This window comes from Equus przewalskii, chromosome 2 (genome assembly GCF_037783145.1).
Source record: "Equus przewalskii isolate Varuska chromosome 2, EquPr2, whole genome shotgun sequence".
Lineage (NCBI taxonomy): Eukaryota > Metazoa > Chordata > Mammalia > Perissodactyla > Equidae > Equus > Equus przewalskii.
The window spans coordinates 119038309-119059525 of NC_091832.1; the positions used below are offsets into that span (position 1 = coordinate 119038309).

The 21217-nt window shown below is 38.5% G+C and overlaps 1 protein-coding gene across 2 annotated transcripts in view; it reads right to left on the reverse strand.

Moving 5' to 3' along the window:
* Nucleotides 1–21217, reverse strand: part of GSTCD (glutathione S-transferase C-terminal domain containing) — a 130852-nt gene that overhangs the window by 104644 nt on the left and 4991 nt on the right. For both annotated transcript variants that reach the window (XR_011537825.1, XM_070611814.1), the window contains exons 2-5: nt 17504–17944; nt 16495–16962; nt 11323–11574; nt 7113–7206 (exon numbers count right to left, since the gene is read on the reverse strand). Coding sequence is in view for 1 of the 2 variants with exons in the window: in XM_070611814.1 (XP_070467915.1) it covers nt 7113–7206; nt 11323–11574; nt 16495–16962; nt 17504–17923 (1234 nt within the window). In the remaining variant the exon portion in view is untranslated. The remainder of the gene's footprint in view (nt 1–7112; nt 7207–11322; nt 11575–16494; nt 16963–17503; nt 17945–21217) is intronic.

A 21217-nucleotide genomic window follows, 5' to 3' on the forward strand; every position in this document is an offset into this window, starting at 1 on the left:
TTGATCTCACTCTTTTGGTGTACTTTTAGTATTTAAATGCCAAAAGGTTCAAAATGTAACAGCCTTTATAACCTAAAGCTATTCAATATAAACAAAAACATGTTGGGGAGAATATATCCTTATGTTGTCTCTCACTGGAGAATAATTTTTTTCAAAGTAAGACAACAAATACGTTAATTTTGAATCTTGCCTAGTGTGGTGGAAAATATAAGAATCTAAAACTAGTATTTCAGGAAAAAAATTTTGTGCAACTGTTATTTTTATTTAGATTACCAAGATACTTCTATTCCACTTATATTTGTTAGTAAAATTGGCTTAAAGTAGAAGCTTTCATAGTTACCAAATGTTTCAGAGATACGCAGAAGCTCTTACATGGGATGTATTCCATACTAAAAGCGGAAAAATAATGTTCTAAATTGTGAAGAAAAATTTTAGAAAGCTTTAATCTTGTTGTTTTCATTTTGGTGGCAAAAGTTTGAAATCAAAGCAGTCAATGCATGTGCTATCTCAGTTTCCAAGGGGAATACTTCAAAGAGCGGTCCCCAAGCAGAAGCGGCGTTAGCTGGACGCTTCTTAGAAATGCAATTCTAGGACCCCACCTCAAACCTGTTCTATTGAACCATGACTCTCTCCAACCACAGTAGCCATACAGGAAGTCTTGGGGTAGGTCCCAGCAATCTGTTTTAACAAGTCGTCCAAATGATTCTCATGGATGTCCTAGTTTGAAAAGCAATGGTTTAGGAGAATGGAACTTCCTCACATCTGCCTAGAGGCCCTAAAACAAACTTTATGTTTCAGATTCCTCAAAGGAGGGCACTACTTATACTGTAGGTGAGACAATTCTTTCTTATGGTGAACTTTTAGCATCTGTGGCCTTCTGGCATGAATAGCAATAAATGATGCTATTTACCATGTCCCACAGGGTTGGTAAGAACTTGTGAAGAATCACTCACGGGGAAAGGCTCCATTTAGTCCTTCCATTTTTCTCCTTGGATCCAACCCTCTCCAAAGACCTGACACACTCTTCCCTTGCTTGCCCAATCACCTCTGCTCGAAGAAGAAAGGAAGGGCAACCCATTGGTTCTAGATGCAGACAGTGAAGGGGTGGGGGTGAGGAAACAGAGGCCAGTCTTTACTAGTCATAGCAGGTATCACCATCTTACTTTATTTTTTTTCTTAATGTCAAGGATCAACTCATTCTTTTCAACTCCAAATATGTTATAGAAAATAAATGGGAGGGCTGGCCCTGCGGCCAAGCAGTTAAGTTTGCGTGCTCTGCTTCAGTGGCCCAGGGTTTCACCAGTTCCAATTCTGGGTGCAGCCATGGCATGGCTCATCAGGCCATGCTGAGATTGCGTCCCAGACAGCACAACCAGAAGGACCTACAACCAGAGTATACAACTACGTACTGGGGGCCTTTGAGGAGTGAAAGAAAAAAAAAGAAGATTGACAACAGATGTTAGCTCAGGCGCCAATCTTTAAGGAAAAAAAGAAAAGAAATGGGAAAAAACAGGATAAGCTTTTAAATATAAAATCTTAGTCATCTATACTTGCCATACATAAAGGTTGATAAAAAGGAATATCTTACTACTAAGAGAGAATAATCTGCCACTAGGATTAAAAAATTGTATATTCGCTTAGAACCATAAATTCAATCAGTCACTTACATAAAAGGAGCTAGACTTTACCAGTTTGTAACCCTTGTTCTAAGAATTCATACATGACTAAGGCAAGCAAATGAAATCTCCTAGGTTTAAAGCCCTCTAGAAGGAGAAACCTTACTATCTCCTTCTAGTAAAACTGTGCCATGAAAATTTTTTCTTTTATCTCAACCGATAAGCATACACTCTAAACTGGGTGACAGGGGTGAGGGTGAATGGGTGGTGATATTCAAGGTTTTATGCACTACCCCCATATCAGTCTCCCTAGGAGATGGTGCTCTCATGTAGCTCAAAAGAAAAACCAAGGCCTTAAGTACACCTAACTGGACCATATTTCTAAGACAGTGGAACTTTGAATATGAGAATGAAAGAGATTATAACTGGAACAACACCTAAGAACTATCTTCTTGTTGCCTTTATCTTCAACAAAGTCATGCTTCTGACTCTCTTCCTTCCCATATGACTGGTATGGTTATTCATAGGAGTAACCGGTAATATAGGAACCTAAAGCCTACAAAAATCAGCTAAAACCCACTGGAGAACAGAGAGGGCACAGGGAAATACTGCATGGAGTGAGTGGCTTAGGGCAGCTCTATTCTAGGTCTCAAGGCAAAAGACTATATCCATTCCCTCCCTCACAGTCAGAGGGCAAAGACGCAGAGGGCAAGAACAGAGGTGCCGCTGGACTGAACAAAAGGAAGAGTCCTCGGCTCACACAGTGTTGATCGGAGTTCATCAAAGTAGGAAAGCACTTACTTGAAGGTGAATAGGAACAGAGAGCACACAGCTGCCTGAATCTTCTCAGTGCAGTAGGATGCTGTTGGTTGAATATTTTCTATCAGGGAATGCAACTAACACTACCTTAAACCTTCCATTCCTCATTTTTTATAATTCTTCTTATATAGAACCATCTCATTAGATGCATGAGAATTTCACCATATACCCTCAAAGATGAAAACAACTGCAACAATCTGGAATTCAACTCAGTAGGTGTATTTTTCAGAGGTATGGGCACAGCAATTCTGAAATTACTGTCATATAGTGTAGGACTGAACAAAGGAGCAAACACATAGGTGATGGGAGCTATGATTTTTACTGTTAGCAAAGGTAGATACAGATACTGAATTCAGAAGAACTACAAAGAATCTTGTGGTGTTGGATTGGAATTAGAGCTATCAGTATAAACTCATGGTTTTCAATATATACATAGGTAACAGACACATCGGTAGATACAGCAGTAGATACTGATGTGTGTGTACACACATGTGTGTATACGCACATCTATTCCCTCACACATCTGTCATACGCCAAGTGCCCAAATCTGTTTCTAAACACTATTCCTAAAAGGAACCAGGGCTTCTTGCAGAAACGGCTGATTTTAGGGCTGGGGCAGGGAAATGACCAAATGAGCCCGTATATTTTGTTATGCCAGAAATTTAGGAAGTAGTCATAAAATGTCTGGTCATTTCCAAAGGATCAGAGCCAGCTTGAAGAGACTCACAATCTGGGACAACGTGAGCACTGAAATAATAGTGACAGTGATGGATCATAACTTATGCAATAAGATAAAAATTCAGCATCAATACTCACAATAAATAAGCATTTGAATAGGAAAAACTTTCTTACAGTAGAGTGGAAACTGATAAATATGAAAAGACGATGGAGCTGAAGAAAATCACCATTTTGCAACAAATGAATGTAAACTAGTGAGTGAAACTTTGAAAAGAAATAAGCTATTATGTAGTCACAAATTATTTCCCCACAAACTATCTATTAATTCAATAGAGCAAAATAGTAACATGACAGTAGAGCCACGTCGCAGACACCACCTTAAGCAAATGGTTAAAGTCAGCATCCCTGGGCCCAAGCTGACGTAACGTGCCTCCTGATGCAACGCACTGAGAAGGACAAGGGGTCATGCCTGTGGTCCTCCTGCAAAAAATGTGCTACTTAAATCTAACCAGGAGGAAACAGATAAATCCAAATCGAGAGAGATGCTACAAAAAACTGGCCTGACTGCTTCAAAAAATCCATGTTCTGAAAGACAAAGAAAGGCTGAGAGAGTGTTCCACATCGATGGAAACTAAAGAGACCCGGCAGTCAAACGTAACCCAACTGATTGGACCACAGATTAATAACAGTATGCACTGAATTAAATACCCTGCTTTGACCATTGGACTACGGGTACATAAGAAAATGCTCTTGTTCTTAAAGGAGATAGTTAAGTTTTTAGAACTAAGGCAGCATGATGTCTGCAACTTATTCCTAAACAGTCCATAAAAAACACAATGATAACAACAACAACAATAAGGATGTAAATTAAATGTTCAGTTCTCTTTCTTCAAAGTAAATAATCTCAATTGTTTTAGCCTCCTAAGTCTATAAGAGATAAAAGAATTCAAAACATTGCGAGGTTTATGTAGAAATTTAATAAGTTAAAAAAGGATCCATAGCCTCAGTTTGGTTCAACTCAATACAAAGTGGCTGAGAGTCCATCTACAAGGCCTCACACTCAAGAGTCCGACACTGGACAAGGGGAACATGCACTTGAACAATTACACTACAGGTGCCAAAAAGGAAGTGTAAGAAAGTACTAAAGCAATGTTGAGTGGTGGGTAACTCTGACTAGTATTCTAGTATTATTTAACATTTACTATTTACTAGGCACTGTACTAAGCGCTTTACATGTTCATTCACTGAAGGCACCAACAATCTCATAAGGTCAGTACTATTATTACCCTATTCTAGAGATAAGTAATTGAGGCACAGAGAAGTTGAGAGTCTGGCCATAGGTAACTTAGTGAGTTAGCAGCCGAGGCTTCACATCAGGCAGGCTGACTCCACAGCCCATGCAGCAGGCTTAATGAAGGGAGCAGTGTTTGCGTTATCCTTAAGAGATGGGTATAATTTCAACAGAAGGGGAAGTAGGAGGAAGAATAGTCCAGACTGGAGGAACAAAAAGTGAAGGCATGGAGATAGTAAGCACAGGCTGTATAAGGAAATGGAAAAGTTCAGGGAAGGGTATGTAAGGTGTGGCGAGAGGAACAGATAAGAGCAGAGAGTGGAAGATCAGATAGGCTAAGACATACAGCAGACTCCATCACGAGGATTAATACAGCCTTTCCTAGTCAAGAGGATAATTCTTATAATATGCACCACCATCTTGATGGTGGATGGTGCAGTCTTGATGGTGGTAACTTAGTGGATTCAGAATAAGGAGTTAGTCTTTGCAATATCTAAACGAACCAAGTACCAATAAAATCTTATTACAATTCAGTCTCTCCTAAAAGGCAGTACCAGAACACGAATCATGAGAACACTCCACACCCTTATGCATAATAATTTCATTTCACAAAGATTCTACTACCATGCGATATTGAAATTGCTAGAATTGAAAACAGAAAGTTTAAAATGCCACAATTCTGCCTTAGTTTAACAAAGACTACAAACTTTTCAAGAAACAGTGAGTGAAATGTGAGCAAACCATGTAGCTCTGCTGTTATACATAACTCCTTAACTGTCATATTTATGAAATTCATGAAAACAAGGTGATCCAATTCAAGGGATATAATGAGGAAGATATTCCTCGAACGCTGTGAGATACGCACTTCTAACCCGTAAAACGACCAGACGCAAATGCTTAATGTCAGATCTCTGAGTTGGGAGCAGAAGTAACTACTGCTCAATTAATAAGTGAAAATACTATTTTGGCCTGAGAGTAAATTAATTATGGATGAAGCATAACATGTGGAACTTAAAAAACTCCATAAACATTTCTTGATAAATATAAATATTAATGAAAACTCGATTTTTATTTATTAAACTATAGTTTTAACCTGTTCGAAATGTACACTAAAACTGAAGAGTATACAAAAAATCCAATTGCAAATACAATAAAAACATTTAAATTTTTCAAAATTTCAGAAAATATTTAAAATTAAAACACTAACAAATTCATTAGTGACCATCTTTCATATATTTAATTAAAGACCAAAAAAAAAAATTTCATTTTTATAAAATATCTTTGAGGCAGAGTTCTTAACTGCCCAACTTAATCTTCTTCCATTCTGGAAGAATCCTAAATTATTCTCTTGATTGACAGAATAGAATAGAACAGGAAGAATCAGCGAAGACGAGAGTATCAAAAAGGAAGGCAAGCGATTTCAAAGAGTTTTGGAAATAAGAAGTTATACCCGGCTTAGTATAAAACTAAAGAATAGATGAACAATTAAAGATATGGAACATCAAGCTATAAAAAAAGTTCTCCACCTAAAAACATCTAAAATGGTATTTAAAATTCAACAGTCATCCTTTACATGTCTAAATGGATTTCTGAGAGTAAGGAAAATCCATAGGGCCTTAAAAAGGAGAAAAGAAGCTGAAAAGCAGTTAATAAGCCTGAAATGACACCACAGCTGCCGGGAGGGTATCTGCTAATAATAGAGATCTTGGGTTTAACAGCAAGACAAAGAAGAGAGGCTAGTCCTTGATCCCTCACACGGAGGAGAGCTGGAACTAATACCACTATCTGCATGCAGAAAACTCAAAAAGCTATACTCCCTATGAAAAGATACATTAAAACAAAAAGTCCTACTCTACAGCAAAGGAAGATGATAGAAGGTGACTGGTTTGTTCAAACCTCGGCTCCAGGCAGAAAGGCTGTCAGATCTCAAGCTGAAAGACTGATGTTCAATGGCCTCAAGTTCTAGCACTTTGAGATGCTGGCAGAAGCAAACATAGATCCTTTCCACGGGAATCACTCCTAACCCAGGCCCCACAAGATTCACAGATTTAGGTAGCCCCAAAATGAATTCACAATCTAAAATTACAAAAATAACAGGAAAATAAGACACCAGGAGGGAAGTCAACAGAAAAAACAAACAGCAGAACTAGATCCTTATGGACATCAGTTATTAGAAACAACAAATACGGAATACAAAATAATCATCTTTAAAAACTTATAAAAGGAGGAAACTGAAACAAGCAAGGAAAAGGTTATTATCAAACAAAATATAACTTCTAACAATGAAAAATATAATTATTTAACTAAAAAGATAACTATGAAAATATTTTTTCAAACAATAGGGGGAAATGACTATGGACTGGTTATTAGAAGATCAAGGAATTTTTGTTAATTTTTATTAAGTGTGATAATCACATGGTGATTATTTAAGATGTCAATATTTTTTAGATGTATGTACTATAGTGTCACATTATTTGGAATGTGCTTCAAGGTACTTCAGCAAAGAAAAAAGGCAACAGATGAAGCAAATGTAGGAACGTGTGGAAAATACGAGTAACCTGTATACATAAAATTTTTATAATGAAAACTCAATGGATAACATAATCAAAATATTACATACGGCCAAAGAGAGAAACAGAGAACTGGAAGATGGATCTGAAGAGGGTATCCAGGTAATGAGTAAGATTTCAAGGAGAAAAAATACTCACCTTCTTTTGGGCTCACTGCTGCAGGAAGTCTATTCCAGTCAAGTGTCCAAGCAGGGCAAGGGTGGGGAGAAAACATCACTTCGATGCCCTTTTCCTAGAAAAGGAAAGAGGCCCTTTCCAAATGAATGAATTAATAAAGTCCTGTTACATTGCAGAAGGCCAAATTTCTATTTTCTATACTGGTGAGAAGGAAGATAAATGTTAACAATCATCGGGCATTCCTCAACATATTTAGTTGCACAAGAAACATGATATGTTGAGTTTTTGACAGCACAGCTACTTTTCTATTATTTTTTATACTGAGATGATAAAAAGTAATGCTATTTTTAAATGCTACCTGAAACTACACAGAAGTAATAAGCTACCTAGAAATATACTAGGCATCAAAGAGAAAAGTCACCTGAGGATAAGAGTTTTACCGAAAACAATCCACATAATCAAAAGCTGACTCCACACACGTCCATCAAGGTCTGTCTTTACACGTGAGGACTGCCACAGCCCAGGAGGCACACACAGAGGACCAGACAGGCCGCTTCAACATGCACCCAAACCTCATCCACACCAGGCTTTCACAAGGGCCTGCAACGTCTCTAGAAAAGGGTGCCTTTGTTTTAACCAAATGGTTCCCAACATTTTCAAAAATTATGACTTTTCAACACATAAAAACCTTCCCCATGTTACGAGTTGCACATTTATTTATTTGATCTCCAGACAGAGGCATGGCTCGCACTTGGATTCCCAGATCCCTTCCAATCACATTCTTTGTTTACAGCCCACGGGATAAATATCCACGGTTCAGGTGTTTTTATCTTTAGGAATAGCCTATTCAAAAGAAAAACCCCTGAGAATCTATCATTAACCCCTCGTATCAGTTAGTTCACGAGGTTAGTTTCCATTATGAAAACCAGCTGAACACAGTCCCAAAGGAAATAGCATAAAGATTTTTGTGTTGGGGCAGAGACATATCTACAGGCAAAGATGTCGAATGCTGTTAGTCGCATCCAGAAAGATGCACACCTCTCTCTGACGTCATCTACCTCTCTGCCTCCCTTATTTTAGCCTAGCTAGACTGAACTTCTTGCTGTTCTTCATTCCACCAAACTCATTCCTATCTTAGGGTCTTTTTAAAAACACAACTTTATTGAGATATAATTTATCTGCCATAAAATTTACCCACTTAAAGCATATAATTCAATGGTTTTTAGAATATTCATGGTTGTGCAACCATTGCCACTAATTTGACATTTTTATCCCCTTGAAAAGATGCCCCATACCCATTAGCAGACACTGTCCACTCTCCCCTCAGCTCCCTGCCCTAGACAACTACTGATCTACTTTCTGTCTCTATCCATTTGCTCAGAGTCTTTTTGCAGCTTGACCCTCTACTATCTAGACACTCCTCCAAATCTTCAAATGTCCATTCAGCTTATCTGCTCAATGTCTTCCCCTCGTCAGACAAGCCTTCCTTACCACCCTGTCTAAAAGGGATCCGACCTCCATCACCTCCACCCCTCATCCCACGGTATTTTTTTTACAGCACTTATCACTATCTAATGTGCTACACATTTACTTATGTTTTCTCTTTATTTACTGCCCCCCAAATCTAAGCTCTATGAGGGCAGTCCAATTTGTCCTTCATGTATCCAACTTTCAGAACAATGTCTGGGGTTCAGGAGACACATGGACATTTTTTTAACAGCTGAATGAATAAATAAATTTAAAACCTCTGGAGAATAAGGGAAATTTTGGAGGCAAGATTGTGCCAAAGAAAACGGAACAGAAAAATAGGTGAGATGTGAGTATTCCTAAGAAAAACTTTCCTATTTTACACATCCACTTAGCACCAATTTCATCTGTCCTCATGTAATTGGCAGAAAATACTGTGATTATATAGAAATGAAAAGTTACAGTATAAACAAAGTTAATACATTAACATAATATATTAATGATATAAGATTTGTTGTCTTTCAAAATATTTATCAATAGAGAAATTCACTAGTCAGTGGCAAAAACAATGCCCTGTTAAAAAGGAAAATTATTGTATCTAATATATACTATCAAGTTAAATTAAATGAAAATTGAGATTTGAACTTATTTTCAGACTTGAACATTGCTTTTTAAAAAAATTGTGGATGTAATGTGCCAGTCAACTTTCATACAACCATAAGCTTTAAAATCAGAAGTCAATCATACAGAACGTCTAGCACACTCTCCTAACTTATAAATGGAGAGATCAAGATCCTTCGGTTCAATGACTTACTGAAGGCAACATTAGCTTAGCTACAAAGCTGGGAGTAGAACCCAGCACCCAGTCCCTAGCATAGTGTTCCCACCAACTGTTCCCAAGCCAGCGACTGAGAGTGGCAGAGAGGCTAAGGTGGACCCATTCCTGAAAAATGTGGAACTCTCTGACAGATGATTCCAGCTCAAGGATTCTCCACTGGCTTGTCAAAACTTCCCTAGAGCTGCACTGAAGCCAAAGACTTTTCTGGCCCAAACTTCCTTCCCTTCCTGTCTCAAGCACAGGGGTCAAACCAGCATCACGGCCTAAGGCTCTCCCAGCCTCCTCTGGCTCCCTCCCCATGTCCCTCACAGTTGTTTCCCTCAGTAGACCTCTTGCACACCTAACTCCATCTTGGGGTCTGCTTCTTGGAAGACATAACATAACCCATTAAATTTAAAAATTCAGGATTCTTCTATATCTTTTATATTATTACAAAAGGGTTTATTTTTACATTACTTACTGACTTTTTCCAAATTTGAATTTTAGTTATTTTTCTTTGTTCATAAATATTTTTAAATGTATATATGCAAATGTCTTTCCTAATGTTATTTTATTGCTGGAAAAGTAGAGGTAGAAAAATCTGAATTACCAATCTTTCCTGCAAGACTGCACAAGTGTGAATTACAAGCACAGATTTCTGGTTTGTTGAAATTTTAAAAATTAGTATTTGATACAAAGCAGATTACTCTCCTGATTATTTAAAAACACTCAGGAGATGAACGAGAGGTCCCTGCACAATTAACTGTCTGATCAGACACATCAGACTCTGGACGTGCTTCGGTTATCTTCCAAAATCAGCTATCTCATCCCGTTTCACTGTTTCCTCACTTGGCTGACAAGGCTGAGCTGAAGAGCTGAGGGGTGGTGTTACTACTAACACCTTGTTCTTTTCTAAATCAGCAAACTTGCTGTTAACTATAGAACTCAAATGCTTCCTAAGCCAAGTAGGAAAATACAATGAATAGTTTTCCAGTATAACTCAGATGAATAGCCCAAATTACTTTATCAATTCTCTATTCAAATAAATCTTCAAAGAGTCTAAAAGCAAAACATTTTTGTAGATTGTTTTGAATGGTAGAGGAAAGCAAGCCTGTTGGTGAAAATTTTTACAATTGGTACTATTAGAAACAAATTATGCTGCAAAGAGAGAAAAATAAATCATAAAAAAGCATTAAAATCAAAGAATAATGAAAATTCAAACAATTAAAAATCTTAAAATTTAGACAAAACTCTGGGAAATAAATTGAAATATTCATCTTCATATTTCTTTAATTTAAATCATCATCTCAAAATTAAAGAACTGAGACCAAATCTTTGAAACAGAAAAACATCAGGTTAAAAGAATAAACCTGACTAGATGTAATATGACTTTGGTGTCTTGAATATAAAAACAAAGTTTTTAGGTGCCAGCCTGGTGGTGTAATGGTTAAGTTCGCATGCTCTGCTTTGGCGGCCTGGGGTTCGCCGGTTCAGATCCCAGGTATGGACATACACACCACTTATCAAGCCACACTGTGGCGGCATCCCACATAAAACAGAGGAAGACGGGCACAGATGTTAGCTCAACAACAATCTTTCTCAGCAAAAAGAGGAAGGATTGGCGGGGGATGTTAGTTCATGGCTAATCTTCCTCAAAAAAAAAAGTTTTGAGAAAAATACTTTTTAAAAATACATATTCTGACTTATTTGGCTCCAAAGACACATAATGCTAAAAGTTTTCAATTTACTATATTTCACTTAAATGCAAAAGACTAGCAGAAATATTAATTGGTCAAGAGTGATATAAGATAGCTACGAATAAAATTTATGAATAAAATTTATAACAAAAACAATGTCAACAAATGATTACAAGTCGGGGTGGAACGTTTGGCAACATCATCACATGGAATTTTTCAAAGCAAATGTTAACGAAAACAATTTAAGTACCATTAACTTGGTCATAGTGGGTCTTGGGCCTCCTATAAACGAAGGGTCGCTGTGCTCCTCTGCTCCTGCGGCCTCGCTGAATTTTGGATGCTGTTCGATGGAGGTGGTCGGCAACTCCGGTAAGTGGAGAAACTGGATCCCACAGCGGGAAGCTGCTGTTTTCACCCCTGGCACCTCCTGAACCCTCTGGTACCAGGCGGCCAGCAGTGGAAATTCTACCAGCCTTTTAGAAAGCTTCTTGCAGATAACTACCTGAACAGGAAAAGAACAAAGCCCATTACTACACATCTGTGTTTGTTTATAACAGCCACATTGAAGCAACTTTACATAGCATAAAATTCACACAGTTTAAGCATGCAGTTCAAACATGAGTTTTAGTAATTTATACAGCCGTGCGACTACCACCATCCTCCAAGTCCTAGAACTCTTACATCACACCAGAAAGGCCGCCCCTGGCCACCTGCAGTCAACCTTTGCCCCCTGTCAGCTGCACATCGTCACGGGCCTGCTTTCCATGTGCACCATTTTGCCTTTCCTAGAATTTCATGTAAATGGAACCATAAAATATGTCTGCCTTTTTTCACTTAGGTTCATGTTTTTTGAGATTTATCCATGTAGTTGCATTCATCAGCAGTTTCTTTTTATTGTAATGCAGCCCTTAAAGTAAGGCTCTAATTTATCCAAATCAGAAAAATTTGAAACCATTACTCCTGATGCAAATTAATATTTTTTGTTTTCTCTTGATCACATGCTTTCTTCCTATCACTACCACCAAACTTCAATTTTTTAAAAAATTAGAATGTTCTTGCTTCTCTGCGAGGCACTGAATGTTGTTTCCACAGAAACAGTTAAAATGTCATAAACAGACTATGACTAATGATTATGAACAGATAGATAAGTAAAAAGGTCAAGGCACAGAAACCTCTACAAACATATCTAGCAATACTCAGTAATCAAAGCAGGAGCCAGAAAGGATAGAAATTAATGAAAAATTCACACGTCTATATATTTTACTCTATTTTAACTGAACTTTAAGGTTAAATAAGCACAAGTAATTGATTATAAGGGCAGGGTGGTGTCTAACTCTCTTTGTCCACTGCAAGCACTTCAAACACCGCCTGGAAAAAATGCTTGCTCTGCTGAGTTAGTGAACAAATGACCAGGGAACCATTTATTCCTTCAAAAAATAATCCTCTAAATTAGCATTTTCCGAACCATGGTTTATGACCCATTAGGAGGTTGTGAAATCAATGTAGATTTTTTAAAAAATGAAATAAAATAGAAAATATTAGAGTACACAGCATGTAGTCAGGTGTGTTATTTTATATGTATTTATAAGTTTTTAAATATATAATATAAACATATATTTGTCTGTTCAATCACCTTGTAGAATGAATTATTTGCTGTGAAATTAAAAAGTTTGAAAAACACTGTCTAAATGGTACTCTGGGAGTCTAAAAATTTATAATTCTCACCAAAATTCTTAATTGCCTGGAGACAGATTATGTGCTAAGGGAATTTTGCTTAAGCCATGATAAATTAAATACAAAATGTCCTCATTTCCTCACCGTCCTTACTCTCCTGGGCAGTGATTTTACTCTTATCTGTTAGATGCACATGGCATCTGTCCTTCCTTTTGGAAATAAGCTGTGATTAAATAACAATAATTTATGTTTGAAAGAAACTGAAGAGTTTTACTCTTCATGACAGGTGATCCCAGTTACTCAACACGCCAGGCTGCTCTGCTAATATCCAGACAGCTTGGGAGGTACCGAACTACATTCACCACACTCAAGAAGGTATACTTAAGGAAGTGGCTAATGAAAACTGTGTAAGAAAAAAGCTAAATCTGTTCCTTAGAAATGATCTGAAAGGAAAAAAGTTACCTGGCTGATAAGATCAAAACGGTAATAAATATCACAGCGTTACTTAGGGACAGGAAAATAAGAGAATTCTTTCTCAAAGCAACGGTAAAAAATTACTGCTCCCAAGAACACAAAATAAAACCCTTGTGGCTTTGTGGTTAATTCTAATAGAGGACAGAAAAACTTGTCTAAATCAAAAGAGAAGCAAGATATACATTTACCCACAAGGTCCCCTCCTCTGCATTACTTTCCAATCACTTATTATATAAAATATTTTGTCCTTATTTTATATCATTTCCTTAGTCACATCTACTTTCAAAAACATGTCATAACTAACAAAGTTTACTGAGCAGTGCAAACAGGGTAAAACATAGTAACAACTTATATCAATGGAAATAGCATCCCAGTTCTGTATCATTTAAATATATATTAGAACTGGTGGGTTAAAACGGAAACCTTCAGGAGCTAAGGCATAGGAGAGGACATGAAAGCTATAAACCAACCACTCAAGTGGCATCCATGGCTTTTGCCAGATGCCAGCCAAGAGTGAGAGTTCCATTTTATTCCCAACTTTATGTCAATGAGGACAATGAAAAAGGCATTTGATATAGGTGTTTTTGCTCAAAACTCAATTTCCACAATGATTTTACTTTAGCAGTAAGTATCATACTTTTAAAAACTCAATTCTAAGCCGCAGAAATTAAACTGTAGAATATTAAATCATAAGTGTTCAAGTTAGAAAAAGACTTCAAAAATGGCACCTTCCCTGTCTCACAGGAGCAGAGTCATCCATCAAAGTGCACCTGTTCACGAGCAGCAACTTACAAGCTGGCTGGTGTCAGGGAGCAGCAGGACAGTGCTGGGGCGGCCATTCACTGCTATTTCTCCCAGCTGCTGCTATACTACACACTGAAGAGTCTAGCAAACGAAGGACAATCATGAGAAGAGTGCATTTTAGTATATTCCTGTTTAATCTATTTCTAAAACTTTCCAGAGGAGAGGGTTTGTCAGGCACCTGCGTGAAGAAGTGCTGGGCCCTCAGGCGTTGACTCTGCAGAGGAAGAGAAGCTTGGAGCAGGTGCAGACAACTCCTCCCCACTCTAGCCGCTACTGTTTTGCACCTTTGGCTTTTTTTTGTTCAGCAGAACTGGGATTTTCCCGAACTCTTCCAATTTTGACCTCTGGTATTCCAAAACTGGACTTAGCAAACTTGACTGCTCTTTTATATTCTAGGTTCAGCTCTGTGTTTCTGATCCAAACTCAGTAACTTGACCGTCATTCCTGATCTTGGACTGGATTCTGACTCTGATCACTTGGACTGCCACTCCATCACCTGGATGTGCACCAGTGCAAGCATAAGGGCTTGGCATCATGGCCGCTATTTGAACCTAAAAGACTGCTTCTTAACCCAAGACAACTTAACGTAGGAGAATAAATATAACAGAAATAACATCAAGGTTTTGGCAAAGAAAATTAATTTCTGAAAGAAAATGTGCAGATCCAGGAAAAATACAAAGAAAGGAAAATATTTTGAGAATGTGTTTACATATTAATGTCAAAAGAGAAGCATTTAATCATAGAATATATAGACTAGAAAAGGCTGAGTGTACACATTTTCTCCTATTCTAAACAAAGTGCCTTGGTGAATTCTGTAGGTTTACTCAGTAGTGGTCAGTTAGATGTCCAACCTGGGTGGAGAGGAGAGAAGTCCTCTCAGTTAGGAATACTTTAACCTCAACTGACACTGATCAGGTAAATAGGATTTAAATTAAGCTAAATCAAATGCAAGCTAGCTGAAGACAGCTGTCTGGATAATGATCTAAAAATCACCTTCACGGAGGTGAGTCCAATTTTCTATATTTTGTTGAGTTTGAAGGCAAATACTTGTCTTGTCTATCACCTTTTTCTCCTCTCTTTGCAGCACTCACATTTAAATATATATTACTTGCTTACTTGTTCTTTTCCATCTTCCCCTATTTTATATTAACTGCATGAGGGCTGGGATCTTACCTGTCTTGTTCGTCACTGCATTCCTAGTGCCTACAACAGAGCCTGGCACACACCGTAGGCTTTCAATAAATTTCTCAAATGAATGAATTAATGGTTGTGCCACTTTGACTCAATTCTTATGAAATTAGAAACACACACAGTCATCCAAGACCAAGAAGCCATGAACACCAACAGCATTTCCTAACATGTATCTAGAAACTGCTTGAACAGCTGGAGTTGGTGATAAAGGGAAGGACGCAGGGATAAGAGAATTTAGAAATCATCTGGCCAGGAGAAAAAAAAAAAAACGATGTTTTCTCCCCACCTAGCTCCGTGGACAAGGTGAATACACATGACATTTAAAATACTAACCAATATCTAAACAATTCCTGGATCTCTCTCTTTTTCACATCCTTTAATTCGGAAGTTATTTTGGTTTCCAATCTTCGTTTGTTTCCATTTTGAAGAAAGGAGAAATGATCTTTAAGAAAATGCCAACTGACTGACAACCTAACTTATCAGTGAAGCACCAGCCTCCAAATATGCAGATTTTCATTAGAAGTCTTTTCTCCTCTGTCAATAGAGATACCCGAAGTGTTGGCGACAGAGAATGAGAACGAAATCTGACATCTGACTTCTTAGTAGGGGAAAAGGTGAAATGCTTCAAAGCAAGAAAAATGCAGCTCTTGAAAACCAACTGGAAAGCTGCAAAGAGTGAAGTTCCCCATTCACTCTGATGCTATTTGCACCTGTTCTTTCTCCTCCGCATGGCGGGGGGAGGAGGGAATATATGTCTCTATCCCCCACTAGGAAAGGAAATCTCCCAAGTAATCTTATGGAGAACAGAGAAGCAGACAGATGAGGATAAAATGTTTCTGATTTGATAATACCTAACAACGAAATTAGTATTTTAAGTGACTTCTTAATTATAAAATATAGCTGACAAGATTTTTTAGTGTTTTAACACTCGGACCTCTAATATTAGAAGGTATTCACAACAGTAATTTGAAATTACTAATTATAACAATTGCTACATTTTATCGACTGAAGATTAAAGATCATAATAATCACTAACGTTTATGGAGAGCTTACTGTGTGCCAACACTGTTCACCACACTTCACACAAACTGTCCTCTATCCCACACTGACCTTATGAGATAGTACTATTATTACCTCTAATCTGCAGAGCAGAAAATGGAGACAGACGTTAACAACTTGCCCAAGAGCAGAACGACAGCAAGAAGCGGAACTGGGATTCAAGCTCAGCACTTCCATGCACTGAAACTTTGAGTGACTGCCCACTCCAGACGGTCCTTACCAAAAAGTGATGGACGCAGGGCAGGAGCACAAGGTCTGCTAAGGTGAAGTACAGGCCCTCTGCAAACACGTGCTCCAGGGGCGGAAGGGCGCAGGCGCCTGCCCGTCTTATGTGAGCAGGCTCCCTGTTGGGAGCAGCTGGGTGCTCCTGCACCGTGAGCTTTGAGAAGGCCACTTGCAGCTCCAGGCTCTGGGATGAAGGATCCTGGTCCTCAGATGTTTCCTGCATATGGGCCTGGCTCTTCAATTTCTCCTGGGCAAGCGTAGGCCCCGCTCCAGCAGCTTTCTGCTGCTTCAGCTTCTGCCGGCGGAGTTTGTCATCGTTGTGCACTCTAACAGGCTCGCTGAGCTTTTTCTCTAGCTGTAGTATTTCTGTAGGGATAGCTGGGTGCTGGTCACAAGATTCTTTGAGAAAATTCTCAATAGATAAAGGGATGGTGAGTTCACATAGCCTGGTCCACTGACTAACCTACAAAACAAGAAATGTTAGGAATCTTTACTTTCAACATCACTTGAAGAACATTAACTTTCTATTGGGAAATAAGGGCGGGTTAGAAAACTTAAGTCTTGAGCTAAACTATCCCTGGCCTGTCTCTGGAACACGTGCTCTCCTCCTGCGTGCTCTTGCTGAATCTGTCCTCACTACCCAAAGCCTGGAGGGCACACGCCCCGTGAAGCAGAAGGCTTCCCCAAGCTCTGCCGCCTGAGCTCCTGTGCACATGTGAAAGTGCCCTTTAAAACCTCAATGGAAACCAAGTGAAAGATAAAAAGAAGCCGTGGCTAAAAATAATGCCTCCGGACCTCGCAAATTAAATGTTAAACTCTTACTTTTCAATACTGCACTGAAACATTGGCACACGTGAGGGGCTACTTAACTAGTACTTCACTGGTTACTGCAGGGTTTCCAAGTAAATGAAACGTTAGTTTCCAGCAGAAAGTTAACATAAATGTTCAAATGAATGTGTTATCACCATCTGGCTTTAACAACAGGAGAGAGACACCAAACTTACTTCAGCACAGGCCTTCAGGCACGTCTTCTTAAAACCCAGCAGCTCCAAGATCCCCTTCTTTGAGGGCTCTGCATCATATGCTCTCTGGACGATGTGTCTCAGCACAACAGCGAGCCCTGCTCTGCAGAAACTGTCTGGGCTTTCTACCACTGCAGGTAAACAGCAATTCTGGACTATCAGCGGAAGCTCTTGCCTGGAGATAATCTGGATTTCAACATGCTGGGACAGTACATTTTTAAGCAGCGAAGTATCTGCACTTTCTCCAGTGAGGACTAAGCAAACCTTAAAGATTTTGCAGTCACAGTATGATAACAAAAATAAAGTTACAGATGTGTGAAGAGGAAAGATACATCCTTCTATTTGGTGAGAAAAATCCAGGTATAGATATTCTTCTGTAAGATTTTTCTTAATGCCTTTCATTTTCTTCTTGCATTGGATCACCTGAAGCATAAATTGAAGTGGTTACAGGCCTTAGAACATAATTATTTAGAAGCTCAAAGACGAATATTTTAAAAGCCTGTCAAATTCAACAAGGTTTTGTTATAGGTAAGATTCTATAAGATTTGTTCCTGGACTGAATAAATGACTTCCAAAAGAAAGATTTCCACCCTGTGCAATTCACTAGTCTCAGGGGTGATTTTATAACAGCTCCTTTAAAATGAGGACACTTCAGGAGCTTTGCAATAGAACCCTCCCAATCAAGTACTTTAGGGTCTCATTAGAGGTGAGAAAAAGATGAATGAAATGGGAAATAAGAACCAAGATACCTAGAGTTGTCTGGGGATAAGAGCCCTGTGAAGATCTGATAACGGTGGTCCTCCCACACTGCTTCTGTTTTGTGACTCCACAATATAATAACTGGGGGGATATATTCATTCATTCATGAGAAATGGATTCTCCTTAAATAAGTAGGTTTTGATATGTGATGAGCTATGCATGCTCAATCACAGTAAGAAAAATATTTGAATTTCCCCTTAAGTTAGACGCTGATAGCTGAGGTATCCCAAAGTTAACATGTTCAAAATCAAGTTCCTTTTTCTCCCCCAGCCCCTAAACTTGCTCCTCAGTATCTTTCCCATCTGTTAAGGGAACACCATCCTTCTGGCTGCTCAGGCCAAAAACCTGGGGAGTCATTCGTAATTCCTCTTTTCTTTCACACCTCCATAACCAGTCCATTAAGAATGTATTTTGACTCTACCTTCAATATCTATCTAGAATCTGACCGTTTCCAACCATCTCTGTTGCTTCCACTGTGATGCAAGGCACCATCACCTCTCTCCCGAATTACAGCAACTGCCTCCTCACTGCTTCCCATCCTACCTCCCCCTCTAGTCTATTTTCAACACAGCAGCCAAAGTGACCCGTCAAAAATGAAAACCATGTCACCACTCACCACCCTGCAGTGTCTTCCCATCCTATTCAGAGAGAAGGCAAGGTTCCTACCACGGCCTACAAAAACGCCTTTGACCTAATCCTCTCACGCCTCCCAGTTCGTCTCGTCAACTGTCCCCATGGCGCACTGCTCCAGCCAAAGCGGCTCGCTATCCCTCTAGACACTAGGTCCATCCCAGCGCAGGGCTCTGCGCCAGACGTTCCCGTGCCTACAACCCTCCCTCACCTCCTGCCCACGTCAGCCTCTCACTGAGATCTTCCCTGGCTGCTGTACTCCAATTGCCAGCCCCAAGCACACCCTCCCCCAAGAACGCTTTCTTTCTCACTCCTTCTATGTTTCTCTTCACAGCACTTATCACTAATGTCACACGTTATATATTTATTTTGTCTCCAACTAAAATGTTCCGTGAGAGCAGAGCTTTTATTTTATTCACTGCTGTGTCTAAGCAGGGCTTGCTATATACGTATATGTACATGTAATCAAGAAGTATTTGTGGAATGAATGCATGGATGAATATATACACTTGTTATTTTAAAGATGCAAACATACACAATTCTGAGGTCAAATTATTGATAGGCATTTTCAAGTCATAATCCTTAAGACTTCTGTCAACTATCATAACTTTTTGTTTGATTTATACGTTTCCTGGGTCTAAATTCCTCACATTCTAATCTATAAATCACAGTTTCAAAACTGACACTAGATGGCACTCTTTAAAAGCACTCACCACAGAAGTGGATAACAGAAGATGGTATTTTCGAGGAAAAATTATTTTAAAAGCCTTTAAAAAGTACACATTCTACTCTTTCAAGTGTATTTGAAATATTAGTTTACCCTGAATTTTAGGAAACTTTCAATATACTAAATTTCCCTTAATATTCTAAATTTCTTAATTTTTTTAGAATCAAAAGCAAAATAGGCAAATACTCTTTAAGCTTCTTGGTCTTCAAATTTATTAAAGAGCTAATTATAACAAAGGGGTATACTTAGTACTGTCTTAGAAAACCTCTTGATAATGCAAATAATCTACTGTTCTATTTTATATTTCTTTTATTAAAACATAACATCTGCATCACGGTTTGTTACTTGTTTAAAAGATTATCTAGGGAAAAATTATTTCACGCAATTGAAGAAAAACAACTTTTTAACCCATGGAAACCATTTTCTCCCTGAGCTTAATTACCCTTTTGAGGGTTTTCTTGGGCACCTGGAGCTGATTTTAAAACATTAAAGGGTGCTTATTAAAGCTCACAGGCAAAAGAAACCAAAATTTTCTAGGAAATTGATAGTCTCTTTGAGGAGTTTGCCCTGTAAATCTATTTATTGCTGAACAATTCACCAATCCTCAGAACCCTTTCCTGACAGTGGGGGACTATAAAGAAAATCCCTAAGTGCTTCAGGAGGCAGATCTGAGAGAAAACAGCATCCATTTCCTCACTTGCCCAGCAGTCTAAGAAACAGTAATTATGAGACTAGTCCTAACATTTTTTTAAAAAAACACTGAAAACAATGTCATGCTACTTTATAGCATTTAATTTAATGTAGAAATATTTTAAAAAATTCAGGTACATGTATTTTACCACTTTTCAACACATATAAGAACCTTGAGAATAGGCTTTACATATTCTAGAAATTCTTCTCTCTGTGAGCACTTAATAAATGCTACACGTCAACAAAGAAGAACAGCAACAACCTGCCCACGGAGATACCTAAAAATTAATGATACGGCTGAGAGAAAATACAAAGTACTGTTGATTCTTAACATAATTTATTTTTTTCAATATAGATGTTGGTTTTTCTGGGAGATTAAAAATGCTACTTAATGATCTTGGAGTTAAAAAAAATTTCCTCTCCCTGGGCAATTTCTCCCCAGTAAGCATTAATATAGTTTCTAAAATAAATATTAAGTATTAACAAACCTGTACAAATTTGATACTGTTTTTGGCTTGTACTGTCTTTCTTGACAGAGTAGAACACAGTTTTTCCTTAAACTTTGTAAACACCATAGAAAAGAAACCCCTTTATTCTTCTCTGTTTCTACCTAGGGAATTCCTGAGTCCATTAATTTTACGTCATGAGCTTTACAAAGGTAGGTGCTGTACAATTGCCTTCTGGGTCTCCAGGGCTCCTGCGGCACAGCTCATGTGGCTCCATGTAACACTCCTGCCAAGCACAGAAAAGGTGTCACTTGCTCCTTCTTGGCTTTGACAGGTGCCACACTGCAACTGCTCCTGAAATGGAGTGAGAGAGCAGCAGACACAAACTCAGCACAGGGCTGATGGAGTGTGCATCTCTTCCCTGGACAGGCCAGTCTGCTTGGG